The sequence below is a fragment of the Sander lucioperca genome, chromosome 13 (genome assembly GCF_008315115.2).
Source record: "Sander lucioperca isolate FBNREF2018 chromosome 13, SLUC_FBN_1.2, whole genome shotgun sequence".
NCBI lineage: Eukaryota > Metazoa > Chordata > Actinopteri > Perciformes > Percidae > Sander > Sander lucioperca.
The window spans coordinates 2814470-2840317 of NC_050185.1; the positions used below are offsets into that span (position 1 = coordinate 2814470).

General features: G+C 41.1%; 1 protein-coding gene across 5 annotated transcripts in view; it reads right to left on the bottom strand.

The window, feature by feature from the left end:
• Positions 1–25848, bottom strand: part of igsf9bb (immunoglobulin superfamily, member 9Bb) — a 136206-nt gene that overhangs the window by 65879 nt on the left and 44479 nt on the right. For all 5 annotated transcript variants that reach the window (XM_031310960.2, XM_036008880.1, XM_031310959.2 and 2 more), the window contains exons 3-4: positions 22279–22425; positions 6853–7004 (exon numbers count right to left, since the gene is read on the bottom strand). In XM_031310960.2, the coding sequence (XP_031166820.1) occupies positions 6853–7004; positions 22279–22425 (299 nt within the window). The remainder of the gene's footprint in view (positions 1–6852; positions 7005–22278; positions 22426–25848) is intronic.

A 25848-nucleotide genomic window follows, 5' to 3' on the forward strand; every position in this document is an offset into this window, starting at 1 on the left:
TACGCATTTCCAATACATTGCATTTGATTATACAATATATAGACAATATAATGAAACATCATGATAGATGGGAGATGGACCACGAGAGAGTGCAGGGAATATACTTATAAGATCAAAGCATATAATAACTTTGGGCAAGAAAAGGATTATATTTATACAATAGACTAGAAATAGTGCTGTTACAGTGCAGTATTATGTCCCAAATTTGACAAAAGAAAGTCAAAGTGCAGTAGAGAAACCAATCATCACAGGCACAAAAAAAGTTGTGCATTTACGTAAGATGATCATGAAGTGGGTTCCATCTGTGTGCTGAATGGTAGCTAAAAGCAGCTTGTTACTACCAGCTCATTGCTTCTAAATCATCTGAGGGAACTGTTGTGTTTATATTCTCTAGGCAGAACTGCATGTTGGCCTGAGGTTGTTAGGTGATTTATAAACCTGCAGTAGCACTTTCAAATCGGTTCTGTAACTAACCAGAAGCCAGTGGAAAGATTTAAAGGGGTGATTGAATGATTATATAGGGTATTTTACACTGTTCCTTAAGGTCTCCTAATAGGGTATGTAACATTGGTTGGGCTGAAAATTGCCCGAATGCTATTTTATTAGGCCCTTAACTACCCTGTGAATATGGCTCTATTTGGAACAAGAGCTTTTGGTTCAATCAGCTGCGCGCTGATTGGTTTGAACGAACCCCATAGAAACACATTGGAGACGAGACAGCAGGTCTCATATTTCAGACACTGCAAAGTTATACATTGTTTGTCGGGCTATTTCGTTATTAAATTCACTTCTGAGACTTTTTTAAGCAAGAAATCAACTATATAAAGCTCAAATTGAATCGCGAAAATTGATGGCTAATTACAAATTTGGTAAGATGTGTCGGACTTTAGGAGCTCCACACAGTCTGACGAGAAAGCGGCAACCTCCATACCCAGTGAAAGTCACTGTTTCCCTGGGTACTGGACTACTGGAATACTCGGGGCTTCGCGGAGCTCCGTGGAGTTCCACGGAGCTGGCTGGCTGCCAGCTGCCGGCATAACTAGAGTAGCTATATTTACAGTTTGAATTTTGTCACGCCACTTATATAACATATACCCCAAGGTCTTATAAAGCTAACAATGGTGTCCAATTTCAATTTAATGCATTTTTGTGAATTTCAGAGGAATTCTAAGAGGAGGCTAGCTAGCTCTCATTGATAGAGCTCCATCCAGCCGCAGGCTCTATCAATGAGACTCACGGACAAGAGGCGTTTATTTCCCTGATCGTTTGTTTAAATAACTCAACACATTATAATTACACACATTATAAGATTAACTGGGACCTGTGGTAAGAGATTGCTGGCGTAACAAGCTCGCTGACCGCGCTCTCACTCACACACACTGGCCATTTAGCAGGAAGAGGGGCAGTCAGGGCAGCGGCGTTTGGTAGTCCATTAACCCAAAAAACGGTGACTTTGCGCGGGTATGGAGTGCCGTGGGCTGCTAGCTGTGACGGAGCTCCATCTACCTCCCAGCAGGCTGGGGTCTGTGAAGAAAGGCAGGCCGGGCGGCGAGGCAGCAACACAGGCAGCACCGGCCGCTGCACTCCGACACACAGTCGGACAAAATTTATAATTAGCCATCAATTTTCGTAAAACGGCACATATTTGACCTCTACATAGTTGATTTCTCGCATAAAAAAGTCTCAGAAGTGAATTTAGTGGTAAAATAGCAGATGAACAATGTGTACAATTTCTGAGATCTGCGCGACCTATTCAGAAGACTACCTGATCTCAGGTCAGTGGTGTAGCCTACGTAAATGTTGGGGCGTGACAAAGATAGAGACTAGAGCCAAATGAGGAGATTTGCCCATTTTCAGAGGCAGTTTCAAATTGTGAGATTTGCAGAGGAAAGAGGTGTCAATGGGATTTTGAGGTTCTATGTATGTCCTAGTTACCCACTAAACTGTCATTATTCAACTATGACAAGGTAAAATCGGTTTTGCATTCAATCACCCCTTTAAGGACAGGAGGAATATGCTCAATGGTACTGGTACCGGTTTGAACTTTGGCAGCAGTGTTCTCAATGTGCTGAAGTTGTCTAATGGTCTTTTACAATAATCCACCCTGCTGAAGATGACATGAATGCATTTCTCCAAATCTTGTCTTAACATGAGACTTTTAATTCTTGCTATTTCTTTGAGAGGATGAAATGCTGATGTAGATTTGTTTCTTCATGTTGCTATTGAAGCTATGAACATCACTATGATGATGCAGATGCACGTAAATGCAGACGACAACTATATAAAATAGCCGTTATATTTGGCTCGCAAATAAAATTTTAAAAGTCTCTCGTGTCCTTGTTCGCCCACCTATATCTTTGTCTTTGTTGACACTCGCCACGTCTGCAAAGAAAGCGGAAATTACCTTCTTCTTCTTCTTAGTTTTATGGCGGATTGCAACCATAAAATGACCTAAAACTTAATCACAATTCATTATTTATTCAGCAAATAACGTTTCCATCTGCGTTTATCGCATAAGCCGCTTACCAATTAAGAAAAAATCCAATGAGATCGAACGTATAAACTTTTTGTCGATATTCATGAAATTCAATCAAATTTTTCTGTTTCAAGTAATTTTTACATTTGATATTACTTAATTCGCATTAAAAATGTGTGGATGGAAACATGGCTACTTGCAGTCTTTACTGAATTGAAGGAAATGTAAATGATTGGACGCGCACAGGTACGGGCTATTGTTGCCCGAGCAACAGCCCGTTTGCATAAACCTTTCTTTCATTTTTTTTTTCTTCTTTTTTTTGCTGTTGTGGCTGCATCATTACAATAAGCCCATCATTAGTAAAGTTAAATCAAATTAAATCGCCATATCATCCAATCTTGTGTTCATTCATTTTTTACCCTCAGCGATGCCCTCTGCCCCCAGTCACGTGACTTTGTTTATATTCTCACACAGAGCACTGCGTGTGAAAGAGAGAGAAAGCCCTTCTGCCTTCACGTGAGTTTTGGAAGTTATAGAGATAATGACAAATGCTCTGACAAACCAACAAACAGACAGACCCGAAAACATAACCTCCTCGGCGGAGGTAATTAATAATCCAAAGCTTTTGTCATTTTTTGATTTAAGGGGCAGGAAGTAATCTATGAATTTCATCAAACTTGAGCATTGATTAGGGAATTCTAAAAACATTTACAGGTCTCTAGTAAAATCTAAAACTGCTTCCAACTGGAAATAACAATAGTTTGATTTTCACAATAGACTAATAACCTGATGTAGCTCATTGCAGCAGGGATCCAACTACTATTACAATCCCAGAAATAATTATATTGCTTTTTAATTTGCTTTTTGGCTGAGAATGAAATTAAATCTTAATTAAATCTCTCTGCACCCGTACCAGCAGGTTCAGTGGAAGCTTCTTTCCTGCGGCTGTCACCCTACTGAACTCTTGCTCTGCATCCCGGTGACAATTTAACCTACTAAGCCCCCCTCCCAGGACAATTTGCACTACCCTACCCCACCCATACTGTTCTATTTATTTATTTACAGATGCACATACTGTAATTACACCTATACATGGCCATATTCTACTGCTCTTCATACTATTCATCCTGCACATACACTTATTCTTACTACTCTTATAATGTTAACACACTGCACATAGCTGTACATACTGTACATATCTGTCTATATGGTTCATACAGAATATCCATATTTATTCTGTTTTTCTTATTATATATTCTGTTAATAGACTGCATATATCTATATATATGTTATTCTTACTACTAGTATAATGTCACTGCTACTACATTGCACATATATGTACATGTTGTTCATATTACATAGCCATATTTATTCTGCTCTTATAACACTGCAATATATGTATTTTCCTGTCTATGCACCACCTGTCTATACTTGCTTTTTTTTGCACTTCTGGTTAGACGCAAACTGCATTTCGCTGTCTTTGTACTTGTACACTGCACAATGACAATAAAGTTGAATCTAAAATGTGATGTCACTTGGAGCAGTGTCTGGTGCATTCGTAGGTAGTTTAAAACGCATGCTACTGGTATTGCAGAAGGTAAATGGGGACTAGGGTTGGGCATTGTTTGGATTTTAACGATTCTGATTCCAATTCCGATTCTTCCTTTCGATTCCGGTACTTATCGATTCTTGATTCCGAATCTTTGAGGGGAGAGTTGAAACGGGTCACATGCTTATTTCACAAATAAGAGGAAAGTTTTATTTTGATTCAATGGTGGGTTGAAGTTTTACTGGGCTTTTTCAACGTAAAATAAAGCCAGACTAGAGCGCTGCTTACTGTGCTCCAAGGCTGCAACACAACAAGCGCCTGGCCGCTACGGAAACCAAAAGTTGCGCATTTTAAATTTGGAACCCATGATCAGATTTGAAACCAAATAATTCCAATAAAGAAACGATTCCAAAGGAATCGTAATTTTTGAAACAATTCCAAGTAGGAATCGGTTCTCGATGCCCAACCCTAATGGGGAGTATAGCTGGAAAGTGAGTTGTGGAAGACTACCGTTACAAGAACCTCACCAGTACTTACTACACCCAGGAGAGGGAGGTTTTATGACACAATGTCACCTTCAGGGCCGAGCCTAGAGGCATGGAAACATTGAACTTGTTTCAAATAGTAAATTGGTGTTTGTGAAGAGCTGAGCATATTGCATTGGTTGGGCGGCTTAACTTCTTATTTAATTGGACGGATACAAGTAGTTTGGTGTGGCTTGTGATTTAGGCTACCTTTTGTACCATTTGGGCTGTTTCACTAAACTTAAAAAGGAAAAAAAAAAATGTTTACATTATATTATTGTTTTAAGACAGACATGAAAAAATGTAGTATAAAGTAGTTGTAGTTCTAAACAGGTCCTGTTTTTTGCCATTTTTTGCAGAAACTTTAAAAAAACATTTTTTATGGTAAGCACATCATATAAAATAAACACAGCTGAAGTCAAAACTGACTCAAAGGACTTTCCTTCTCCTCCCTCTAACTTAATTTTTCAGTCCACCACACCTGACAGCATGATGCAACAATTTCCACTTTACATGGGACAGTTTTTTCAGAAAACAAGAAGTTTGTTTACTGAAAGAGATGAGTGCAGCCTTTTGATTAACACTAAATGGTCATTCAGATTGATGAGTCAGTCAGTGTAGAGCACATCTTCATGTTAACAGATTTCACAGCTGCTCACCAGTCTATAAAAGTAAACAGTATAGTCTAGTGACTCGGCAAAAGCTGCTGACCACTACTTTAGATATATAACTCTTCCATGAACAAAGTTTAAATAATTGATCTAATGTGTGTGTGTGTGTGTGTGTGTGTGTGTGTGTGTGTGTGTGTGTGTGTGTGTGTGTGTGTGTGTACTCTGCCGTATTAAGTGTAAAGATGATTGAGACTCAAAGATCCCAGCTGCAGTGACAATTTGTTCACCATCTGAGATGCTACACTTACAGTAAATCCCACAAGGAACATACTCACTAATAGATTCACAAATTCTCCAGGAGATTCAGCCTCTCCTCTTGTCTTTCTCTCCCTCATGTGCATGATGTCCTTGTCTCTCTCTCGCTCCCTCTGTGTGAATGGTGTGCTTGAGTTTTGCCTCTTGTGTGTTTGTGTTGTCTGTCCTCCACCTGTATCCATTTTCTTTATATATGTTTACAATCTTTATATTTCCCATATTGTAATTTCGCTATTTTGGTCTATTCTCTACACACGTTTATTGCATTTCTGTCTGTCCTGAAAGAGGCATCTCTCCTTTTTTATTTTTTTCCTGTTAAAGCGTTTTTCATTATGGAGCGGCAAATCTGTTGGCGCAAACGTTTTGAGCGACCATAGCGTCAATCAGAAAGTTGAAAGTAGGTCACCTTATGGTAATGAGCTATGACGCGGTTCAGCGGCAAACGCCAGCAACCAATGGGAATATAGACGTCCTTCGCTCTGGCTGATTCCAGAGAAACATATGATGTAAACTTTCGTTCCTACCAAAACATTAGTTCTGAGAAAATGGAGGAAAAGCTCATAATTGCCGTTGCTGGCTGTTTGCATATAGGGACCAGTTAACGTTACCTGCCGGTCACATGGTCTCTAAACAGTCAACAGAGTAGAGTCTGGCGGCTGCTCGCTCTGCCTGCATGCTGCTGCGGTTCAGCGGCTAACGAGCGAGTTAACTGCTAACAGACACCGCTGCGACCAACAAACAATACAAATTAAAAAGTCATTACACATGTAATTTATAAAAGGTTTCTAGTGTCAATATATTGGCTGTGCAGTGGCTGCTTGTGCTTTTTCTTCAATAGTGTCTTGAACATGATCGAAGAATGCTGCCACGTCAGAGAGGCCAAAGCGTCAAAAAGCTTCCCCGTACTTTTTGACAAGCGTCCTTGACAGGGCAGCAAGAGCTTCTTTGCAGCTCAAGTTGGCGGCGGTGTGTACGTACAGTAAGGGTAAGGACAGAGGGTGTTGCAGGCTGTACAGATTTGTGATTTTTTAAATTGGGCTATATAAATAAGACTTACATGACTTGACTTGACAGATCAAGAATTAAACAATAATAAAGAGGTAAAGAAAGAAGCCTAGAAGAGTGGTCAGGAAGAATGTTCAGTGAATTTGGCCATTCATGATAATATTGTCATTCTAAGTGAACCAATCACGCAACAAGTTGTTACAAGATGTATTAATGAATTCCATCCAGATGCAGAAGTCCAATTTGTCTCATTAAAATGAATAAGAAAGCTGCCTATTTACACACAGCACTGGTGTCAGTCTGAACACAACCTGAGAGGAGCGTCACGATCAATATTCAGATGAGACATAAATACATTATACAGTCGTATACCTTGTACTTGGCACTGCTGACCACGAGGCTGCCTTCCCGCAGCCAGCTGACCGAGGGTTTGGGGTTGCCGAAGGCTGTGCAGGTCAAAGTGATGCTACCCCCCTCCTTGGCCTCTACATACTGAGGTGGCGTATCCGTGAACGTGGGGGGGGCTGAAGAGTCAGAGGACAGGGAGCAGAAGAAGACACAAGGACATGTTAAAATGCTTCAAAAGGGATCAAGCACAGATAGAACAAGGACAAAAGAGTTCTTTCAGCAGACTTGTTTTGATCCTTTATAAACTGTTGCATACTGTTAGCAGCAACCAACCACATCCATCAGACAATGATAACTCTTGTTAAACCAATGTCGTTTTGAGTACATAGATGCCTTTGGAGTACACATGTTTGGTCAGTCATTGCCGATCTCAGCTTACCCAACATTAACTGAGCCCATGGACAATATTCACTAAATATGTTTTTCTAAATATATGATCTTATAGTATACTGGCTGTAAAAATGAAACCAATACTTAATCGGGTAAATCAGTTATTTTATGTTGCTCTGTGTATGATGATGCGGATTTGTCCCTGGTATATGGTACCAAGAGTGTGCAGGTGGGACTCACAGTAAAAGGGCAGAGCTTTAACCAACGCATGAGGAAGACTGCCCAATTATACTCTGTGGAAAGCAAACACAAACACAGTCCAGTCCGTACGCTGTACAATCCCATGACATCTACATGACGGAAGACACGTTTTTGTGGAGGAGGTCAGCTGTATTTAGTAAGCTAATTATTTGGTTCAGTGGGCAAATTTTTACAAATTATACGTCTGCTTTGATGGCACAGTCTTTTTATAAGTTCAAACCCCTTTGGTACTTTCTTGCACTCCCTGTTTTTTTCTTGTTGAGCAGTAAGCAGTGATTGCTCACTGCAACCTTACTGCACAGTGAGTGAGCAATGCTTCCTAATCACTGGGCAATATTCCACAAATGAAGACAAAACTGCACTGGTAGCTAAATCTTGCTGTAACCACATGTATAACATAATGTGTTAACAAAATATGTATTTGTTACACATACCAGCACTGGCGCCATCTCTGGGGGGTTGCATTGGGTTTCCCCTCCTGATGCTGGTTGCACAAAATGTAACCAGTGGATCTGCCGTGCGTAATTGTGGCTTGGCAGTGACATCATCACTCCAGTTAGAGAATGCAGATGTAACAGATACCTGTTGCATTCAGAGTCACACGTAAAGGGAAGGCCTTCTGTATAGTACTAAGGCGCACCAGAGAACACCAGTGTTGATATTTACATGTTAAAAGAACCCCTTCCATTTGACATTGAAGTCTTTGAAGGTATGTTCTTACATGGTTGCAGAATTCCTCCTTTGGAAGCCAGGTGTACATAATAGCAGGAGACTGACCAGTCAAACAGGTTACCTAGAGTAACTACTCAATAATGCATGTATGTAAACATTTGCCTGGCTTTGCCTTTGCTATCTGGTTGGCTGCACATGTCTGAGGGTCACAACTTTAGATTTGTACCAGAACAGAAATAAGACAATGAAAGTCAGGTAGCAAAGGAGTGCTTGTCATATAACTGAATGGGAAGAAGAGCTGAGTAATAAACATGAATGACTTTTACACCTGGTGCTGCAAGTGCATGTACACCAACAGAGCATATGCAAAACACACACTCACAAGCAGCTGATGAAAGCCTTTATGTTTGAATCCACATCTGTCTGAAAAATCGTGTCACAAATGGAGCAGCAGGTCTGACATTTTCTGCAGCCGCAGAATAATAAACAGGAGAACTTGTTCTTGTCCTTCACGGACATGAGTTCTTAGAATAGTTGTTTGTCTGCTTTTGAATTCCAAATGTCACCATTTTTTAATCAGACCTCAATTTTGCATGCTGCATTTTGTAAAAACATTTTTCAAAATCGTCTTTAGCTCAGAGGCCTCCTAGATTATGAAGAGGTATGATCATGCAAGACAGTTGGCATGTCTTCCTACCAAATATAGTTAAGCTGTGTTTTCTAACTACCCTACCCCCATGTAACCTGAACCAATCCCATTCAATGCACACACATGTTGATATAATTTTTAGTGATTTAATACCGATTTTGTTCAGTCATAATTCCTGTTTTGATATTCTCAATCTAATCACCTTAGGACTGAAGCTGATCTGCTTACATGTGTAATCCTGTAGCCTCTCAATTGCCAACATGTCATTCCATCTTCAACCATAAACCAGACCATAGTGCTAATTCCATGCCACAGAGATGGTGACAGTAAAGGCACTCCAACCATGCAACTTCTTAGTGACATTTTTTATATTGATTCATTTAATATTTAAAAAAACAGCAAATGTGTTGGGATTTCCATCTTGTTTTTGGATGATCTGAAATTGCTAAGGGACGCAGGGTATTTCATCATCATCAATCAGATATCTTCTGGAATTACTTTTTATTGTAATATTATGATTATTTTTAAATTTAATTTAAAACTTTTCCTTTTTCAATGGTGGTGGGTTTTCATATTTTAGTGCAACTACAAACTGCATACACTGAACAATATTTTTAACCATTCACCTTTACCATTTGCCAGAGTTACATAATTGTCGTCATGTGAACTGCAGTAGGGAGCAGGTACTATTTTTATAACTCTACTCTGTGGTGCATTCAAGGGCACTTTAACTCCCAATAGTGATAGCCGGCTTTCCCAAAGCATTGCATTCAGAGGCTATGTTGTTATTCAATTTTAAAAGACACATAACAGGCAAAAATGGATGTTGTGAAAGCTTTAGTGTCTTTTGTTTGGCAAGTTACTCCCAAATCTCAGATATTGGGCATCACTTGAGTTTTTTCCAGAGAAGTCTTGACTCATACCAAATTGTTTGAACTGTGTCATTGATTACCGTTTCCAAGTAAATTTGAAGTAACTGCAGGTTTAATTCTACTATGCATTTCAGTACAGTGTAATACATTTAAACCAATGGTTCCCAGGAAACCTGTTAGAAGTAATGCAAAAATATTGGCAAATTGTGGTGTGTTTTATGTGGTATGCCTGTCTTAGTTGAGCGAAATGCAAGACAACTGATCTGGAAGTTTGCCATGCTTGCTAATACTGTACTGTGTGCAGGTTGACTGTGATCATAAGTCATTCTTAACTGCATCCTGTCATGCAAAATCTGCAGGTAATGAGATGTGATTCATAAATCTACCATGGCAGTGATTAGCATCATGGGGTCAGGACACCATTGACCTACTCTGAGAGGTGGCATATGTGACATAAAATGTTAATGCTAACTGTGCCTCACTGCAGGCACTGGCATAGTGTTGGTTGGGTGTCTACAGAATCAAATATCAATCAAAGATGTTTCTGTTGCTGTTACAGCTATCACAATAGGCATCTCTCTGTTTCACTGTAGGTGGCCACATTACTATGTTAGATTGGCAGATGGTAGTATTCCCTTTGGTCATGTTTTAATAGGGCTGGGAATATTCATGCTGAGCTGAGTTGTGACCAACCACTATTCAAGCCCTGCTGGCATGGAGTGTTTTCCACAGAACAGCAAGTTAAAAGGCATTGCTGACCTGTTGGAGGTGTGTTGGTTTGAACCAACCACAGTAAGCACAGTACGCTATCCTTCAGCTCTTTATCTCACAGCTCTCTGTTGAATGCTGTATGTCCTCCCTGCAATATCCAAAACAGATGAATATGAATATGCCATGTCAGTTAGCAAAAAAGACGGTCCTTATAACTCCAAAACTTGCCTGAGAAGCATCATGTTTTTAACTTTCCTTGGGTATCAAAGTAATCTCATATTAGTTGTCTGTAAATATGTGGCTACATCAAAAGCAGGAACTGCTAATAACTAATTCAGCATACTCTAAATGGTGCCAATTTGCCAAAAACGTAAAAGGCATAAAAAACACACAACTCAAGTTGCTCACTGACTCCATGGCAACATTATACTTGCTTTTCACATCCCCCAAAGCCCCCAAATGAGGGCCCCAAACTAAGAGCATGATAGCAAACAGTAAATAGCAAACAGCAGGACATGGCGGGTATGGTGGGGGGGCGGGATGAGTCGCCCCGTCAGACTTTGCAAACCCCTGGTTTGTATTGTTTTAAAGGAGAAGACCATCACAGGTTGGTTGCTATCTGCAATGCTAGTGTGGCTATTCCCTGCTGTGAGGACACAGGGAGAACTCATGTGTTCATGACATGGCATTGCACAAAAACCCATGGAAAGGTGGCCTAAGTCTCATTATAACAGATTCTATGTACCACTGACTTGAAATGGCACCTGTTCTCCTAAACAAGGTGATCATTATTGATGTCAGTGTAGGTATAAGTGGCTTGCTATTCTCTCTATTTCAATGTCATATATTTAATTCTCATAAAGTATCGAGGTTAGGGCACTGCTCCTGGAGCATCTGTTTTACCAGACAGTAAAATACAAAACCTCCCCTTCCCCTACTAACACAGAGTGGTTAGAGGAACGTCGCTCCACAAAAGAGCATTAGACACGTGTTAGCATGTCACCACAGTCACTCACAACAGGCAACTTGAAAATATGAAACAAGTTCAAGTGAGGCCAGCACAATGCATCAGTAAGAATAAAGGGCTAATTATTATTCTGTAATATCTTAGACTTACTGTGTTCATTGTACTCTGAAATAAGTTCTTATGAAAGCTGTATGTAAAATCTTATATTACAGAAAGTAGGTGTTTTAACTTGATAGATTTGGAGGGTGATCATTTTGTCTTGGGGGTTTGGACACTGTGCTTGTTAATCCGACAGCAGTGGCCAGTGGTCAAATCCAAATCTGTTTTTAGACCATGACAAGGAGGGGGCATAATGACATTTGTATCCCTTTTTCCTCAATGTCCTCAACCTGTGCTTTGTTTGCATGTGTGTGTTTGCAAGTCCAAAAAGCTCACAAGAGAGAAAAAGAGGGCAAAAGGTAAAGTAGTAGAGAAAAGATGGGGGAAAGAAAGAGAAAGGAAGCCACCATCAAAGAGGTAAGATAGAGAGAAAGGCTGTTGTGCAGCATGGAGGCACTGCAGACTTCTGCTGCAGAATACAGGGATGGCAAGCAGGAGGATGTGCTGAAGCTATTTTAGGGGGAGCTGTTGAAGACTAACCCTGGGAGATATGAACCTTGCTTCCTTGGAATCACCTCATGCTGGATTGGGGCCTGCACAGTGATGGAGAGCGAGCAAAACAGTGGGAGTCTAAATCATTTTAGAAGGAGAATAAAAGGAGAGAGTAATGCCCCAAGAAACCAGAAACTGGGATACTTAGTTATAATGATCCTCTTCGTCCATCCATAAATTCAATTTCTAAACTACTTAGTGGGTAAAAACTGCACGTCTCGCAACAGCAATAACTTCAATACAAAAAAATAGAAGAATAATATTTGCTTAAATCATAGTGTGTAAAAATAGTGGATGTAGCATCAGTGACGTCACCCACTTGTTTGTGGACTGTCGTTTTGAAGCCTTGCGTTTGGCAATTTGGCCGTCGGCATCTTGGTCGTTTTTTTTTAACCGGACGCAACAATATTTGAACGAGAAGGTGGAGCTGGGGAGTATGACACGGCCAAGCCAGTGTTGTTTATGGTTGCAATGGCACTGCGCTAAGCTAACTGCTTCCGCAACCCTTCTGAAGCGAGTCCTTCATCTGCATGTACGGCAGTACACAGAAATCTGCAAACTTTCGCTTAAGTTACCAGCTAATGCTAAACTAGCAATTGAGACTATAAACTCATTATGTAAATGTTTACTGAAGTAATAAATTGTAGGGTCATTTTCTCATAGACTTCTATAGAAACAGACTTCTTTTTGCAACCAATGCTCCCTGCTGGAAATTAGATAGAATGCGAACCCCATTCCATGCTCATTCCATTCAATAACTGGTGGTATTCCTTTCATTCAAGCAAATGGCTTGCACAATAATTACATCATTCTTACAAACACATCCTCTCTTCCTGCTCATCCTTTTCTCCTCTCACACTCTCCGAAAAGAGATTAAGGGGGATATAAGTTCACAGGAATGCAGCATAGGTGTCAATTTGTAGAAGAAAAGCATCAGAGTGGTATAGCACTCTCACCCACAATCTATATGCATCACACCCGGAATCTATGCATCGCTTACTTCCTCAATGCCTACAGGGCTGACAGCTAAAGTGCTGAGAGTAATCACTGACAACCACTGATGTTTGACAATGATAGGGAGAGGTGGATTGCAAATGGGGATCTATAAATAGCATCACTGCTGGAGCTTCATGCAGCATGAGTATGTAGCAGGGCCCTGAACCTATGAGATTCTGTCACGGCAATTCCTAAAAATATAAGCCACACTTAAACATGGTGCTAGAACACTTAGTTAAGCATTCAACACACTTGTGCTATTAATGGCCAGGTAGGTATTCACAGACTCACAGGTAGTACAGTACTGAAGGATGTACACTGCAGTTGTAAGCACCAGCTGGTTCACTGTGACTGTATAATATCTACAGCCTGCCAGCACTGTATTGACAGAAACTGGGGTGTGAGGATGTAAAGCTTGGGTGGACTCATCTACTGTAGATGACATCTCATAGATCACATTAAAACCCTATTAAAGGTAACCTCTATTTCAGACATGCTTCACTGCCAATGGAGCTCTTAAGGCTCATTCATCTTCTCAAATCTATGGTCAGAAATTGGGCATGTATATGCTCAGTCAACTACGGTGGACCTGGGCCCGTATTTGTCAAAGTGCCCGATGACCAGCCAATTTGAAAGAGTGGGGTGGAACTGATTTCTCATTCAGGAAATATTTCTTGTTATAATTCATGTTAATGGAACAGCACTGTGAAATAATACAAGCAGCAGTTGCTTGGCTGCACTGAGTGCAAAACAGTGACAGAGGTTACTGACAATAAAATGTGTGATAAGACGTCTTATTCTTCACCTGGAATTACTTTGATATTTTATATGACCAAAACATTTAGAAGCATATCTTTGATGCACTATGCTCTGGTGACTCCACCATGACTTCCACAGCCACAGACTATTGGATTCTGTACACATCTGTCACGGTGCAGAACACACCACCGCTGCCATGGAAGACTGGACATCCGGACTTAACTGCTTCTACCTGCCAGCCAAGCAGAGGTGGGGGGTTCTCTCCTGTCGGGCTGCATGTGGATGACATCAGCAAGCAGTAAAGCGGCAGGGAAGCCCCGGTCCCCCTGACCCTGACTCCGCTTCACTGCTGTTTCACCGAGCATTTCACCAGTAATTGTTGTGCATTTGATAATATATAACTTAAATGTTGGATACAATATTCAGATCACTGATCAGCAAAGAGGAGCCTTCGTCTGCCTGGTTTTTTTATAAACTAACAGGGTGCAACCATCTTTTCTCAGTGGGCAGTTTCACAACACATACCATGTTATACTACTGTTTTTAAATCACGCTACCTTTCAGTTTTATTGGTACAGTACACTGTAAGTTGGTTCTCATATTGACCTCCCACCCACTCCTACACTGACATCTAGCTTTGTCTTTTTCTTCTTAGTGAAAAACTGAAACCCTAAACACGCCACAAATTGAATAGAGAATGTCTGATTTAGCCCCTCACTTAGACACATCTCCTATTCAACAAAATCATCAGGGAGGACCCACTGATTACAGTAAGATATACAGTACATCCAATTTGTGAAGCCTTGTAGTGGGATCATGTTTCACACCTGGACTCATAATGTGATCCTGCAGTTTTTGATTTGTTGACTCCACAAGCCCAAAAGTACAGTAGATTTAGCATTTTGGAATGTCTAAATACAATACAACTTCCATTACTTCATTATTTAAGACAGTGACAATGCTTCTTGGTTTGATATCTCTAAATACACAGACTTGAAGTCATAGACCGACAAACTCCGGTCTCATTTTCGTCTCATCAGAGACAACATCAAAAAATCATTCCCTTTTTGGCACATCTCTGACCAAAGTTGACCTTGTCAGCTGTGCACTGTACACCACTGACTGTCTGACTATTACAACTGATAGGAGTGCCGTGGCTCATGTCTGAAGTGGCAACAAGACACTAAAGGACAGCAGAAGGAGTGATAGACATGAAGACCGAAAGAGAAAAGAGGCCAAGGAGGAAGCCTGAGGCCGTTAAACACTTCTGGGAGGGAGAGAAGAGGCAAGGTGAAGTCAAACAGAACAAGAGCAACACTGATGAAACTATGCTAATGTGCAGTGACCATATGTGTGTGTGTGTGTGTGTGTGTGTGTGTGTGTGTGTGTGTGTGTGTGTGTGTGTGTGTGCTCCGTCTGTTACCACAGCAACTAGCATCATCATATGCTGTCTGATTAAGTGTCTCGATGAATGCTTGAGCTATCAAGAGAAGGCAAGAATAATTGTTTCTGTGTTAGAGTCCCATGAGTAGGTTACTTATTTTATACTCAGGTGTTTGTCTGGTGCTCCTCTCTCCAGGGGGGTGCAATGTTTTGCTCAGGGTCACCTTTGTCAATCTTCCGAGTAATGACACCGCCACCATGAGGCCAGTGAGACACCACAAACAGTGAGCGATAATCAGCCAGGGATACTTTGGAGTTGTTACTATGGGGACCTAAACTTTGACCCTGTGGGTCACTGGACAGTAGCTCCACCCAGCTGACCACTGTTAGAAAATGTGACATTCATGCCCAGAAGAAAATTATTTTAGTTTTATTTTGGTCAAGAATTTTGGTCATTTTAGTGAAGCAAAAACTCCCAAGTATTTGCTGGTTCAAGCCCCTCAAATGTGAGGATTTGCTGCATGCTCTATGTTTCATATCACTATAAACTCAATATAGTTGGGTTTTGGACCCATATTTGGGGTTTGAACCAACCAAATATTTGTTGGTTGCAGCCATAACTGTGATAAAAAGTGTAATAGTTAGATCTTGTTTTTTCGAGTCCTTTAATATCAGGTATCTGCCGATGACAAGTCCTATACGATACTTTTATGTACTTAAAATGTTGCTTATATATGTACCTGACGCACTGGAATTAAGCTGTAGCTACTCAATCTGACACACCTTGTTTTTACGAGCTACTTGATCCAAATGCTCAAGGTCCTAGTTCAAATATATTATGTTAAAATACTAAAACTAAAATGATTGATACACTGTATTATGAATGAAAGATTAACTGGAGAATGCATCTCCTGTTATGATGGATACTTGATACACTCAAGATGGCGCCGCAGAATGGCGACACGGTGTGTTGGAGCGCTCTGTTTTGTTTTGTTTTGTGTTTTAATTCTGTTTCTTGCGATGGTACCCGTATCTCATTCACAAGTGAAGAGCTCGTGAACTTCAGGGCAACAACACCATCAGACTTATTTCCCACTTTTCTTCTCCCTTCACTGGAAATTTTGGACATTCTGGTCAAAGGTGCGCTCACCTTTGCTCACGCAGAGAAACGCCGGAGGAGAGGGAAACGGGCCGGTGCGCTGGTGCGTCTCCGCCAGCGAGGATCACGCACACCGTTACCTGGAATATTCCTCTCTAACGTGCGCTCTCTGCCCAACAAAGTGGAGGAATTACAACTGCTGTTGGGGGGAAACAGGGACTTTTCTTCATCTGCTGTTTTGTGCTTCACGGAGACGTGGCTCTGTGGATTAATACCGGACTCTGCGCTGCAGCTGGCAGGCTTCCAGCTTTTCAGAGCGGACAGAGACACGGCTCTCTCCGGCAAAACTAAAGGTGGAGGAATCTGTTTCTACATCAACAGCGGTTGGTGCAACGACGTGACAGTGATCCAGCAGTATTGTTCTCCTGACCTGGAGTATTTCACCATAAACTGTAAGCCTTTTTATTCACCCCGTGAGTTCCATTCATTCATTCTGGTCGGTGTTTACATCTCACCGCAGGCCAACGTGCAGCGCATGCTTGCCGACCAGATACTGTGTGTGGAGCGGACCAACCCGGACTCCCTAGTTATTGTCCTTGGTGACTTTAATAAAGGGAACCTCACTCATGAACTCCCTAAATATAGTCAACATATTAAATGCCCGACCAGAGAGGAGAACATTCTGGATCACTGTTACACCACAGTCAGGGATGCTTATCACGCCGTCCCCCGTGCTGCACTGGGGCACTCTGACCATGTCATGGTCCACCTGATCCCCGCCTACAGGCAGAAACTAAAGCTCTGCAAACCTGTAGCGAGGACATCAAGGAAGTGGACCAGTGTAGCTGTGGAGGATCTCCAGTCGTGTTTGGATTGTACTGACTGGGATGTGTTCAGGACTGCTACCCACAGACTGGATGAGTACACAGAGGCTGTGACGTCATACATCAGCTTCTGTGAGGACTGCTGTGTTCCATCAAGCACCAGGGTGAGTTACAACAATGACAAACCCTGGTTCACAGCCAAACTCAGAAGGTTAAGGCTGGCTAAGGAAGAGGCGTTCAGGAGTGGGGACAAAGACAGATTTAAAGAGTCAAAGTACAAATTTAGCAAGGCAGTGAAGGAGGCTAAACATCGGTACTCTGAGAAGCTCCAACGCCAGTTCTCAGCTAATGACTCTGCGACTGTCTGGAAAGGACTTAGGCAGATCACCAACTTCAAGCCTAAAACCCCCCACTCCTTCAATGACCGACACCTAGCCAACGACCTGAACGAGTTCTACTGTCGATTTGAAAGACAAAAGGACAGTTCTGACACCATCCCCCACGACACCTCCCTACAGCTACAGCCACTGTGCATCACCTCCAAAGACAGTGGAGATGGTTGTGGACTTCAGAAAGAACCCAGCCTCACCTGCCCCCATCACCCTCTGTGGCTCCACAATTGACACTGTGGAGTCTTTCCGCTTCCTGGGAACTACCATCTCCCAGGACCTCAAGTGGGAGCTGAACATCAGCTCCCTCGTCAAGAAAGCACAACAGAGGATGTACTTCCTGCGGCAGCTGAAGAAATTCAACCTGCCAAAGACAATGATGGTGCACTTCTACACAGCCATCATTGAGTCCATCCTCACATCCTCCATCACCATCTGGTACGCTGCTGCCACTGCCAAGGACAAGGGCAGGCTGCAGCGTGTCATTCGGTGAGCTGAGAAGGTGATTGGCTGCAATCTGCCGCCGCTCCAAGACCTATACGCCACCAGGACTCTGAAGCGTGCTGGAAAGATTGTGGCTGACCCCTCCCACCCCGGACACAAGCTCTTTGAGCCACTCCCCTCTGGCAGGAGGATGAGGTCCATTAGGACCAAAACCTCACGCCACATAAACAGTTTTTTCCCCTCCGCCACTAGCCTTCTAAACAAGGCTCGGAATCCATCCTGACTCTCTCCACACCCCACCTCTGGCTCCTCATGCCACTCTACCTACTCTGCTGTAGCGTCCCTTTTCACTACTGTTTAACTTATTTTACTATTTATTTAAATTTATTTTATCGTTATTAATACGTACTGTGTGTATATGTTTATACTTATATTGTTTATATCTTTTTATCCTTCTTATATTTGTATGTGTGACATGCTCCAACAACACCATGACAAATTCCTCGTATGTGCAACGTACTTGGCAATAAAGCCCTTTCTGATTCTGATTCTGATTCCTGAAAGATAAAGAGAAGACATTTCTCTCTGTTGGATTTGATGGGACTACAGAAACACTCCCAATTGTGGTGTTGCAGAATGGAGCGTCCTCCCACACAAACAATCTTTGACGAGCAGAATTAACAGTGTGTTGGGAAAAAAAACCAGCCCTATGGAGAAATGATTAGCCTTAAATTAACATTCATTATAATATTTCAATAATTTTAACATTAGCCTCACAATTTCTGATTTGAACATTTATCATATATAGAGCCCGACCGATATATCGGCGGGCTGATATTAGGCATTTTCCAAACTATCGGTATCAGCATTTATAATGGCTGATAAATGAACATTTAAAAAATAAAAACCCGGAAAAAAGACGAAACCCCCTTCAACCATGTTCTGAGTGTTGGCGTTGCATAGTTTGTCCACCAGAGGGCGCTCTACAACCTCCCTGTTAGCAACGCTCGTGTTTAACCCTTTAACTTTCATATCTTAAGTTTGTATTTTTATACATTTTATTTATCAGAACTTTAATATATTTTGATCTTCTGTTGTGACAATAAAACAAACAAGTTTATTTTTAAACTGCATTATCATATTATTTTAGTGAGGACTCATAAATAACTACAAATAATTAATGAAATCTGTTTGTTTTGTTACGCGTTTCTGGATATTTAAAAAAATATATATATCGCCCGATATAACGGAATATTGGAATATTTGTAGCGATATCAGCCTTAAAAATCCTTTATCGGTCGGGCTCTAATATATAGTGCTAAAATCCTGTAAGCTCACACACCACTCATGCCATGAGAAAACATCAACAAAAAACATAAAACCTATGTACATATGTATATATATATTAGGGCTGTCAAACGATTAATTTTTTTAATCGTGATTAATCGCTGAAGTTCTATAGTTAATCGCGATTAATCACATATTTTATCACATGATTAAAATTCTATTATTTTGCATTTCAGAACAGTTTTTAAGTACATATTAACAATCAAAAGCAATTCTTACCAGTGGATCTTGATTGGGAATCAAATGAATGCAAAGAAAGTTACTTTATGAACTTGATTTTAAGATTTGTAATTATTTATTTACTGTAAACAAAAGAAAAATGTGTGAATCTGTCATTATTGCACAATTCCTCCAAGTACTAAGGGTGCTCCGATCAGGATTTTTGGGGCCGATCACCGATCACCGATTGCTGTGAGCCGTGTCGACCAGTGCCGATCACCGATCACCGGGTCTATTTGAAACCTTCTATTTATCATGTCATATATTTATCATATATTAATTTTAATATTCTTAACAACAATGCATAAGTATTAAAATTAACAGAAGATAATGTATTGTGAATTGTCAACGGTTTACTTTTACTGACAGGAAACGTTCAACATTCCACTTCCTCTGTTAGAAACACACCTTAAACAGCTTAGAGCTTAACATATAGCTAAAGACTTACTCGGAATAAATTACTAAAAAACTGTCAGTGTGTTCTTCAGTGTGTCTTTAGTGTGTTCTGAGCAGGGTGGGGCCACTTACATTTTTTACCAGCCACTTTTTCCAGAATTCAAATTTATAAAAGAGAGTGCACTATCATATTTTGAATTGCTTTATTAAATTATGTTTTATTATTAATACATATTTTATTAATATAATGTATTTATTATGTGTCAGTAGCTTGTTGATCTTTACATTGTAAGTTAATGTCCTATCCTGGCCTGGGACACACATTCATACGGTTTGATAAAGGACTTATTGGACTTTAACTTATCATTGATTTTACAATAACGAGTGTAGCTCATGGATGTATTAAGTGTAGCTGTCCTCAATTTAGGTCATCCTGTACGTCTCATCTCCGGTTTTTCCTGCATCCACCGTGTGTGTGTGTGTGTGTGTGTGTGTGTGTGTGTGTGGTCAGTCGCGGGGTAGAACTGAGCAGCAGAGAGCCAACAGATTTAAAACGGCAGCAGCTTTCAAGCGACTTAAACATCGTTACAGTCTACATTGACGTTAAAATGTAAACAGGTTGGCAGGATGGTCTGAAATGTTTTGCACGGTCTTTCGCTGTACGTTTTGTCAATGCGCCACTTGTTTGAAAAGTACCTTCTCTTTTTTTTAATTCGCCCTCAACAGCTTGTACATCCATAGCTACTGCTGACTCCGCGGCGGGCCTCTTAACACCGGGGATATGTCGCCACATTTTTTAACACATAATTTTCCTTTCGTCTGTACCTCAGCTCAGCTAGCTAGCTAGCTAGTTACACGGCGGCGTCCCGGACTAGCGCTGAAAACTAGCTACTCGACTGGTCAAAGCCCCGGCTGTGAACGGTTTCATTTCCTGTAAGTTCTTCACAATAAAAGTCCTCCGTTATTTTCGTATTTGAATGTTTTTATTATGAAGCAGCAAAATCCGGAAATGTTAGGGATTCATTAGCAGTAACGTAACGCGATTCCTATAAGCATTGTGCAATGTTACTTAGCAACAGCATTCTTTGACAAAATCTGGTTAGTGTGTAACTTAGCTGGGTATAGAACATTTTCTCACGAGTAGTGCGTCATCTGATCGGCCTATCTGATCGGCCTTTATGGAGACCACCGATCAAACTATTTAAAGCCTTTATCGGCCGATAACGATCGGTTCCCGATCAATCGGAGCACCCTTACCAAGTACCTAACTAAAAAACTAAAAATCCCTATCCTTACCAGAGTCAATATAGTGTTCCTAAATGATGTTGATTACTCACTGACGTCCAGTGATCACCGGTTAATGAGACAGCATTGGCAGCACCTTGCAGCAGTTCCAGTTGGGCTGCTTTCTCCATGTCGTACAGGCTGTGTATGCGTGCCGTAAACTACTGTCCCCCTCGACGGCAACGAGACAGGTCAACCGTAGTACGTCTTTAAGACTCGAGTCTTCTACGATGCTGACAGGTCTGCAGTTAGTTGCCACCCGTTTCGCAAGAGCTGTAGTAATTCTTTTGGGATTTGGTTTCATCCACAGGTCGGCAAGTAGCATGCTAACGGCAGCATCACTTTAACTGAACTATATGCTTAGCTCCATAGGTGGTAGCTCAAGCTTGACGTGCTTCGGTGATATTTTAATTCAGCTTTACACAATGTGCATATGGCTTTCGACTTGTCTACGAGCTGTCCGGGAGTTTTGGAAAATAAAAAGCTCCATTCAGAGTCATTGCTGCTGTCTTTCTCCATCATGCCTGCAGCCTGCAGCAGCAGGATGTGTTACGAGGAAGTGGCAGCTTGATGATAAGTGGTGCTGCAAATGGTCAAAATAGTAGCCTGTTAGGCACGACGCAAAGCAGAGTGAAGTGTAAAATAAATTAATAAATGCCGGCATGCGATTAAAAAAAATTCATCGCGTTGCGTCGGCCCTTAATCGCATCGCGATTAATGCATTTATGCTGACAGCCCTTATATATATATATATATATATATATATATATATATATATATATATATATATATATATATTACAGATTCATACTGGCTTATTTACAGTATCACAGTAGTTTATCTAAGTTTATCCAAGTCCATATCCTTGTGCAAATGGTACTGAGTTGACCTATAAAATCCCAGTCATACTGTGTGTGTTTGCATTGATTGTGTGCATATCTCAAGGTGAGAAGGGTCTTTAAAATGTCTTACACTGGAGCCCATCTTTGCTAGCTGACACCACAGCTGCTAATATTAATAACCCTAATAATCAATATACCTACCTGTGCAATAATATATCAGTCCCCATATGTACACCTATATAAGTCTGATGTTTTATTTTGAACCGTATGAATAAAGCATGCTAACTGTGCTTACCGTTGACGGTTAGATGCACCCAGCTGCCGTTGTGGAAGGTGTTATACTGCTGCTCCAGCATCAGCACCTTACACTCATACCAGCCTTGGTCGTCTGAACGCACGTTCTCTATCCGCAGGGAGGACTTGCCGTGCAGACTGGCCCGGCCTAGTGCAGAGAGACGGAGATGAGGTGTCAGCAGAAAGAGACACAGAGAGGTGAGAAAGGACGGGTGGATTGAATTTAATGAGGGGAAATGAAGGGAAGGAAGAAACAGGTGAGAGGTGAATGAATAAAGAGGAGAGGGAAGAGAAACGCCAGATGAATTTTAAAGAGAACATCAACCTTTGAATGGTTCAGATATAAATGTGCAGGGATCACAGAGTGTGTTAGTGTAGGTGTCTCAGGGTAACATCACAGTTCAGACCTGTTTCCAAACAGAGTCAATGCTGCAACAACATCAAAGTAGGATACCCAACGCAGTTGTGTACATACGCAGCAAAATCTGTCACTTAAGCCTCAGTGCGGCTGAGATGTCCTCATCTCCATGTGTGTGGCAGTCTATTTTGGAGATGCACTGAGGCAAGGACAGGTCATTACTTCCTTTGAGGAGTGGGAAGTGGCCAACATGACAACAGAGAAGCCTCAGGGATACACAGCAGTCACAATCCATCAGAACAGATATCAGCTTTTGACTTGGCAAGTACAGAGTCAGGAATAGCTGCATTTTACTTTTACAGATCAAAAGCTGAGAGAAGGGGGATTGATGATGTTGCTCCGGGCAATCTGGCAACTGGATCATAGCAGATGGCGACTGGCAATAAGGGCTAAACAAAGGGCTTTCATGGAGCACAGGCCGGCTCAAAACGTCAGCATTATCAAAGCCTGGCTATCCCTCATTAATCCCCTCACTCTGCCCTATCCTCTTCACTTTGTGGGTATTCCTGACTAATTTTGTTTGCCTTCCTAAATCCCCTCTGCAGCATGACAGCCCAGGTAAATATATCAGCTGCACTGGCGGCTGCCTCACTGAGTTAAGGTATGACAGTCAAAGTGATGTTTGTCCCCTAGCCTGTATTTGTGTGTGTGTCTGAGTATGTGTGGCCTGGTTAGCCTATTTATATATATCAGATCATATTTGTCCAGCTTCCAACCATGTCGGTCTCCTCTCTTGGCCGACTGGAAAGAACTGAGAAAGAGACTCCATGTTACTTATTGAGTGTGAACTATGTATTTAATCAGTTCAGTTTCAGTTTAGTTTATTTATGGAAGGGGACAGCGCAATTTAATAAAACACATGATTTCCCATGGGTTAAAAAAGCCAGATTTAGCCAAAAGGCTATTTTTCATCTGTAGTCCCCTGCCTTCGATGTTAAAAAAGGCTTTTTAAAATACAAAAAAACAAAGAAACACAAGCAAAACAAAACTTAGCATACCGCGTCACAGAGACAGAAAACAAGACAAAGTACAACACATAACTTAGCATAAAACAAGACACAACGGAAAAACAGAAAAATATACAACAAGGCAATACAACACGGTATAAAATGAAAAAAAACCCAATATGAATTAGAACAGACACAGCCATTAATAAACTGTATATAGTCTCTATGTATCCTCCACTATCCACCACTGTGTACCTGCCCTTTGATTCCATCTCTCTTTGTCTGAGGGTAAACAATCTGTCCAAACAGAAGTGGATGTCCTTTTTGGACTTGATATATTCAAGCATAGAAGTTAACAAACAGGAAATCATGCAGTGTGTATAAACACAGGGTGCTATTCTGACTCTCACTTATGGTAATATGACAGCGTAGTGGTGCTTCATTTTCACATATGGCCCTTGCTTTGCCCACGCTAATCTCCGAATTACCCGGTGAACGTTTATGTAAATTAAGATGTTGATGACTAGAGACCATCTTGCGATGGCAAGATCACACCAGCCACTGTTGCGGCTGGTGTGATCCTCAAATACAGAACTGTAGAGTTTCCTGACTGTATCTTGCACAGTTGTGACACTATTGCGGAAACAAAAATCTGTTGCAGACAGACAGACACCGTCTTGTAATTTTGGAGCCAGTAGTGATCCCATCCTGCCCATACACCCGCTCGAGTCAATCACAGCTGTCAATCATGACGTTTCAACCCATTTTTATGGCATCAATAATTAATAAAAACCTCAACCAAACATCAGCGGGATCAGAACGACCTAAAAAGACAGAAACCATCTTCGGAGAAAATGTGATTGACGTTTTTAGTTTGGCTTATGTCCCATCCGTTAACGTAGAGGGGGCGGGGTTTACTACCTATACTGCAGCCAGCCACCAGGGGGCGATCCACATGTTTTGGCTTCACTTATACAGTCTATTCAGCAACCCCTGGGAAAAAGAAATATTACATATCCAAAATGTATCTGTATTCGTTCACATTCCTTAGAAGAAACACAATCCTCTTTATCATCAGTCCTTGTGCTTGCATTACTTCGTTTATGTACAAAACAAAGACTCATCCTGCCAATTAAACGGTTGACAAACTGTCACTTAAAAGCAGATGTCTAAACAATCTGCTACACGATTTTTGGGATCACCAGGTAAAATCGAGTAGCTTTTAATAAGCACTTAGAATACAACTGAGTCAATGCTATTCAAAGCGTAACGCTCGCCAAAAATGCAACCTAGGGTGTTTTTGTGAATGTACCCGAGTCAAACATTTGTTTAAAAGCATAATTAGGACGGAAGCACCACTTTTAAGACTTACCATATTCTTGTTTTTCGGTGAAATGGCCTTTTGAATGGGAGTGCTAGGGGCACTACTATGATCGCATCAAAATCAACATTTTTAAAACACTAAGAAGGCTCGACACAACATGAGACTTTGCTCCAAGTATGACCAGGGGCTCTACACCTTAACGAAAGCACTGACAACATTGTTTGTGTACCCAGAGTTTACTAAAAAGAAAGGTTTTGAACAACTCACTTTAGCTGTTGGTTTTCCAGTCGCTACCATCTCGCCAGTCAAAAATAGTCGAGGGAGGAGAGTAAAGATGGAAAGCTCCTAAAGCTTAGTTCCATATAAATGCACGGATAATTCGTTGTTTTGTCGTTAGTGAAAAACAATATTGACCTTGTAGTTGAAAAAGGAGCCTCATATAAGAATGACATTTGCTCCTATGGAGTCCGTTCATTCGAATTCGGAGATCGACTATTTTTGACTAATTAAAAAATAGGCGTCCTAATTTTGTTTTTAAACGAAAGTTTGACTCGGGTACATTCAAAAAAAGACCCTAGGTTGCATTTTGGTGAGAGTTATGCTTTAACATTCTGACTGTTTTTTAAATATCTTTAAACAGGAAACAGAATAGATACTGCAAGCCCTGCTCACACAGAAGGTCAAACAATATTATATACCACAACCCCGGTAATGATGTATTTTACATTTACCACCAGTTGCTGACATGGCCTCCATGCTCTGTGTCCTCTGGGGTCACATCCTACTCAATTATCAACGAAAATAAATCTCCACTGTTGAGTCAAAACACCATCAGTGGTGCTCTCCGTTTGCTCTGTGTGTGGATACATTTCACACCTCTGA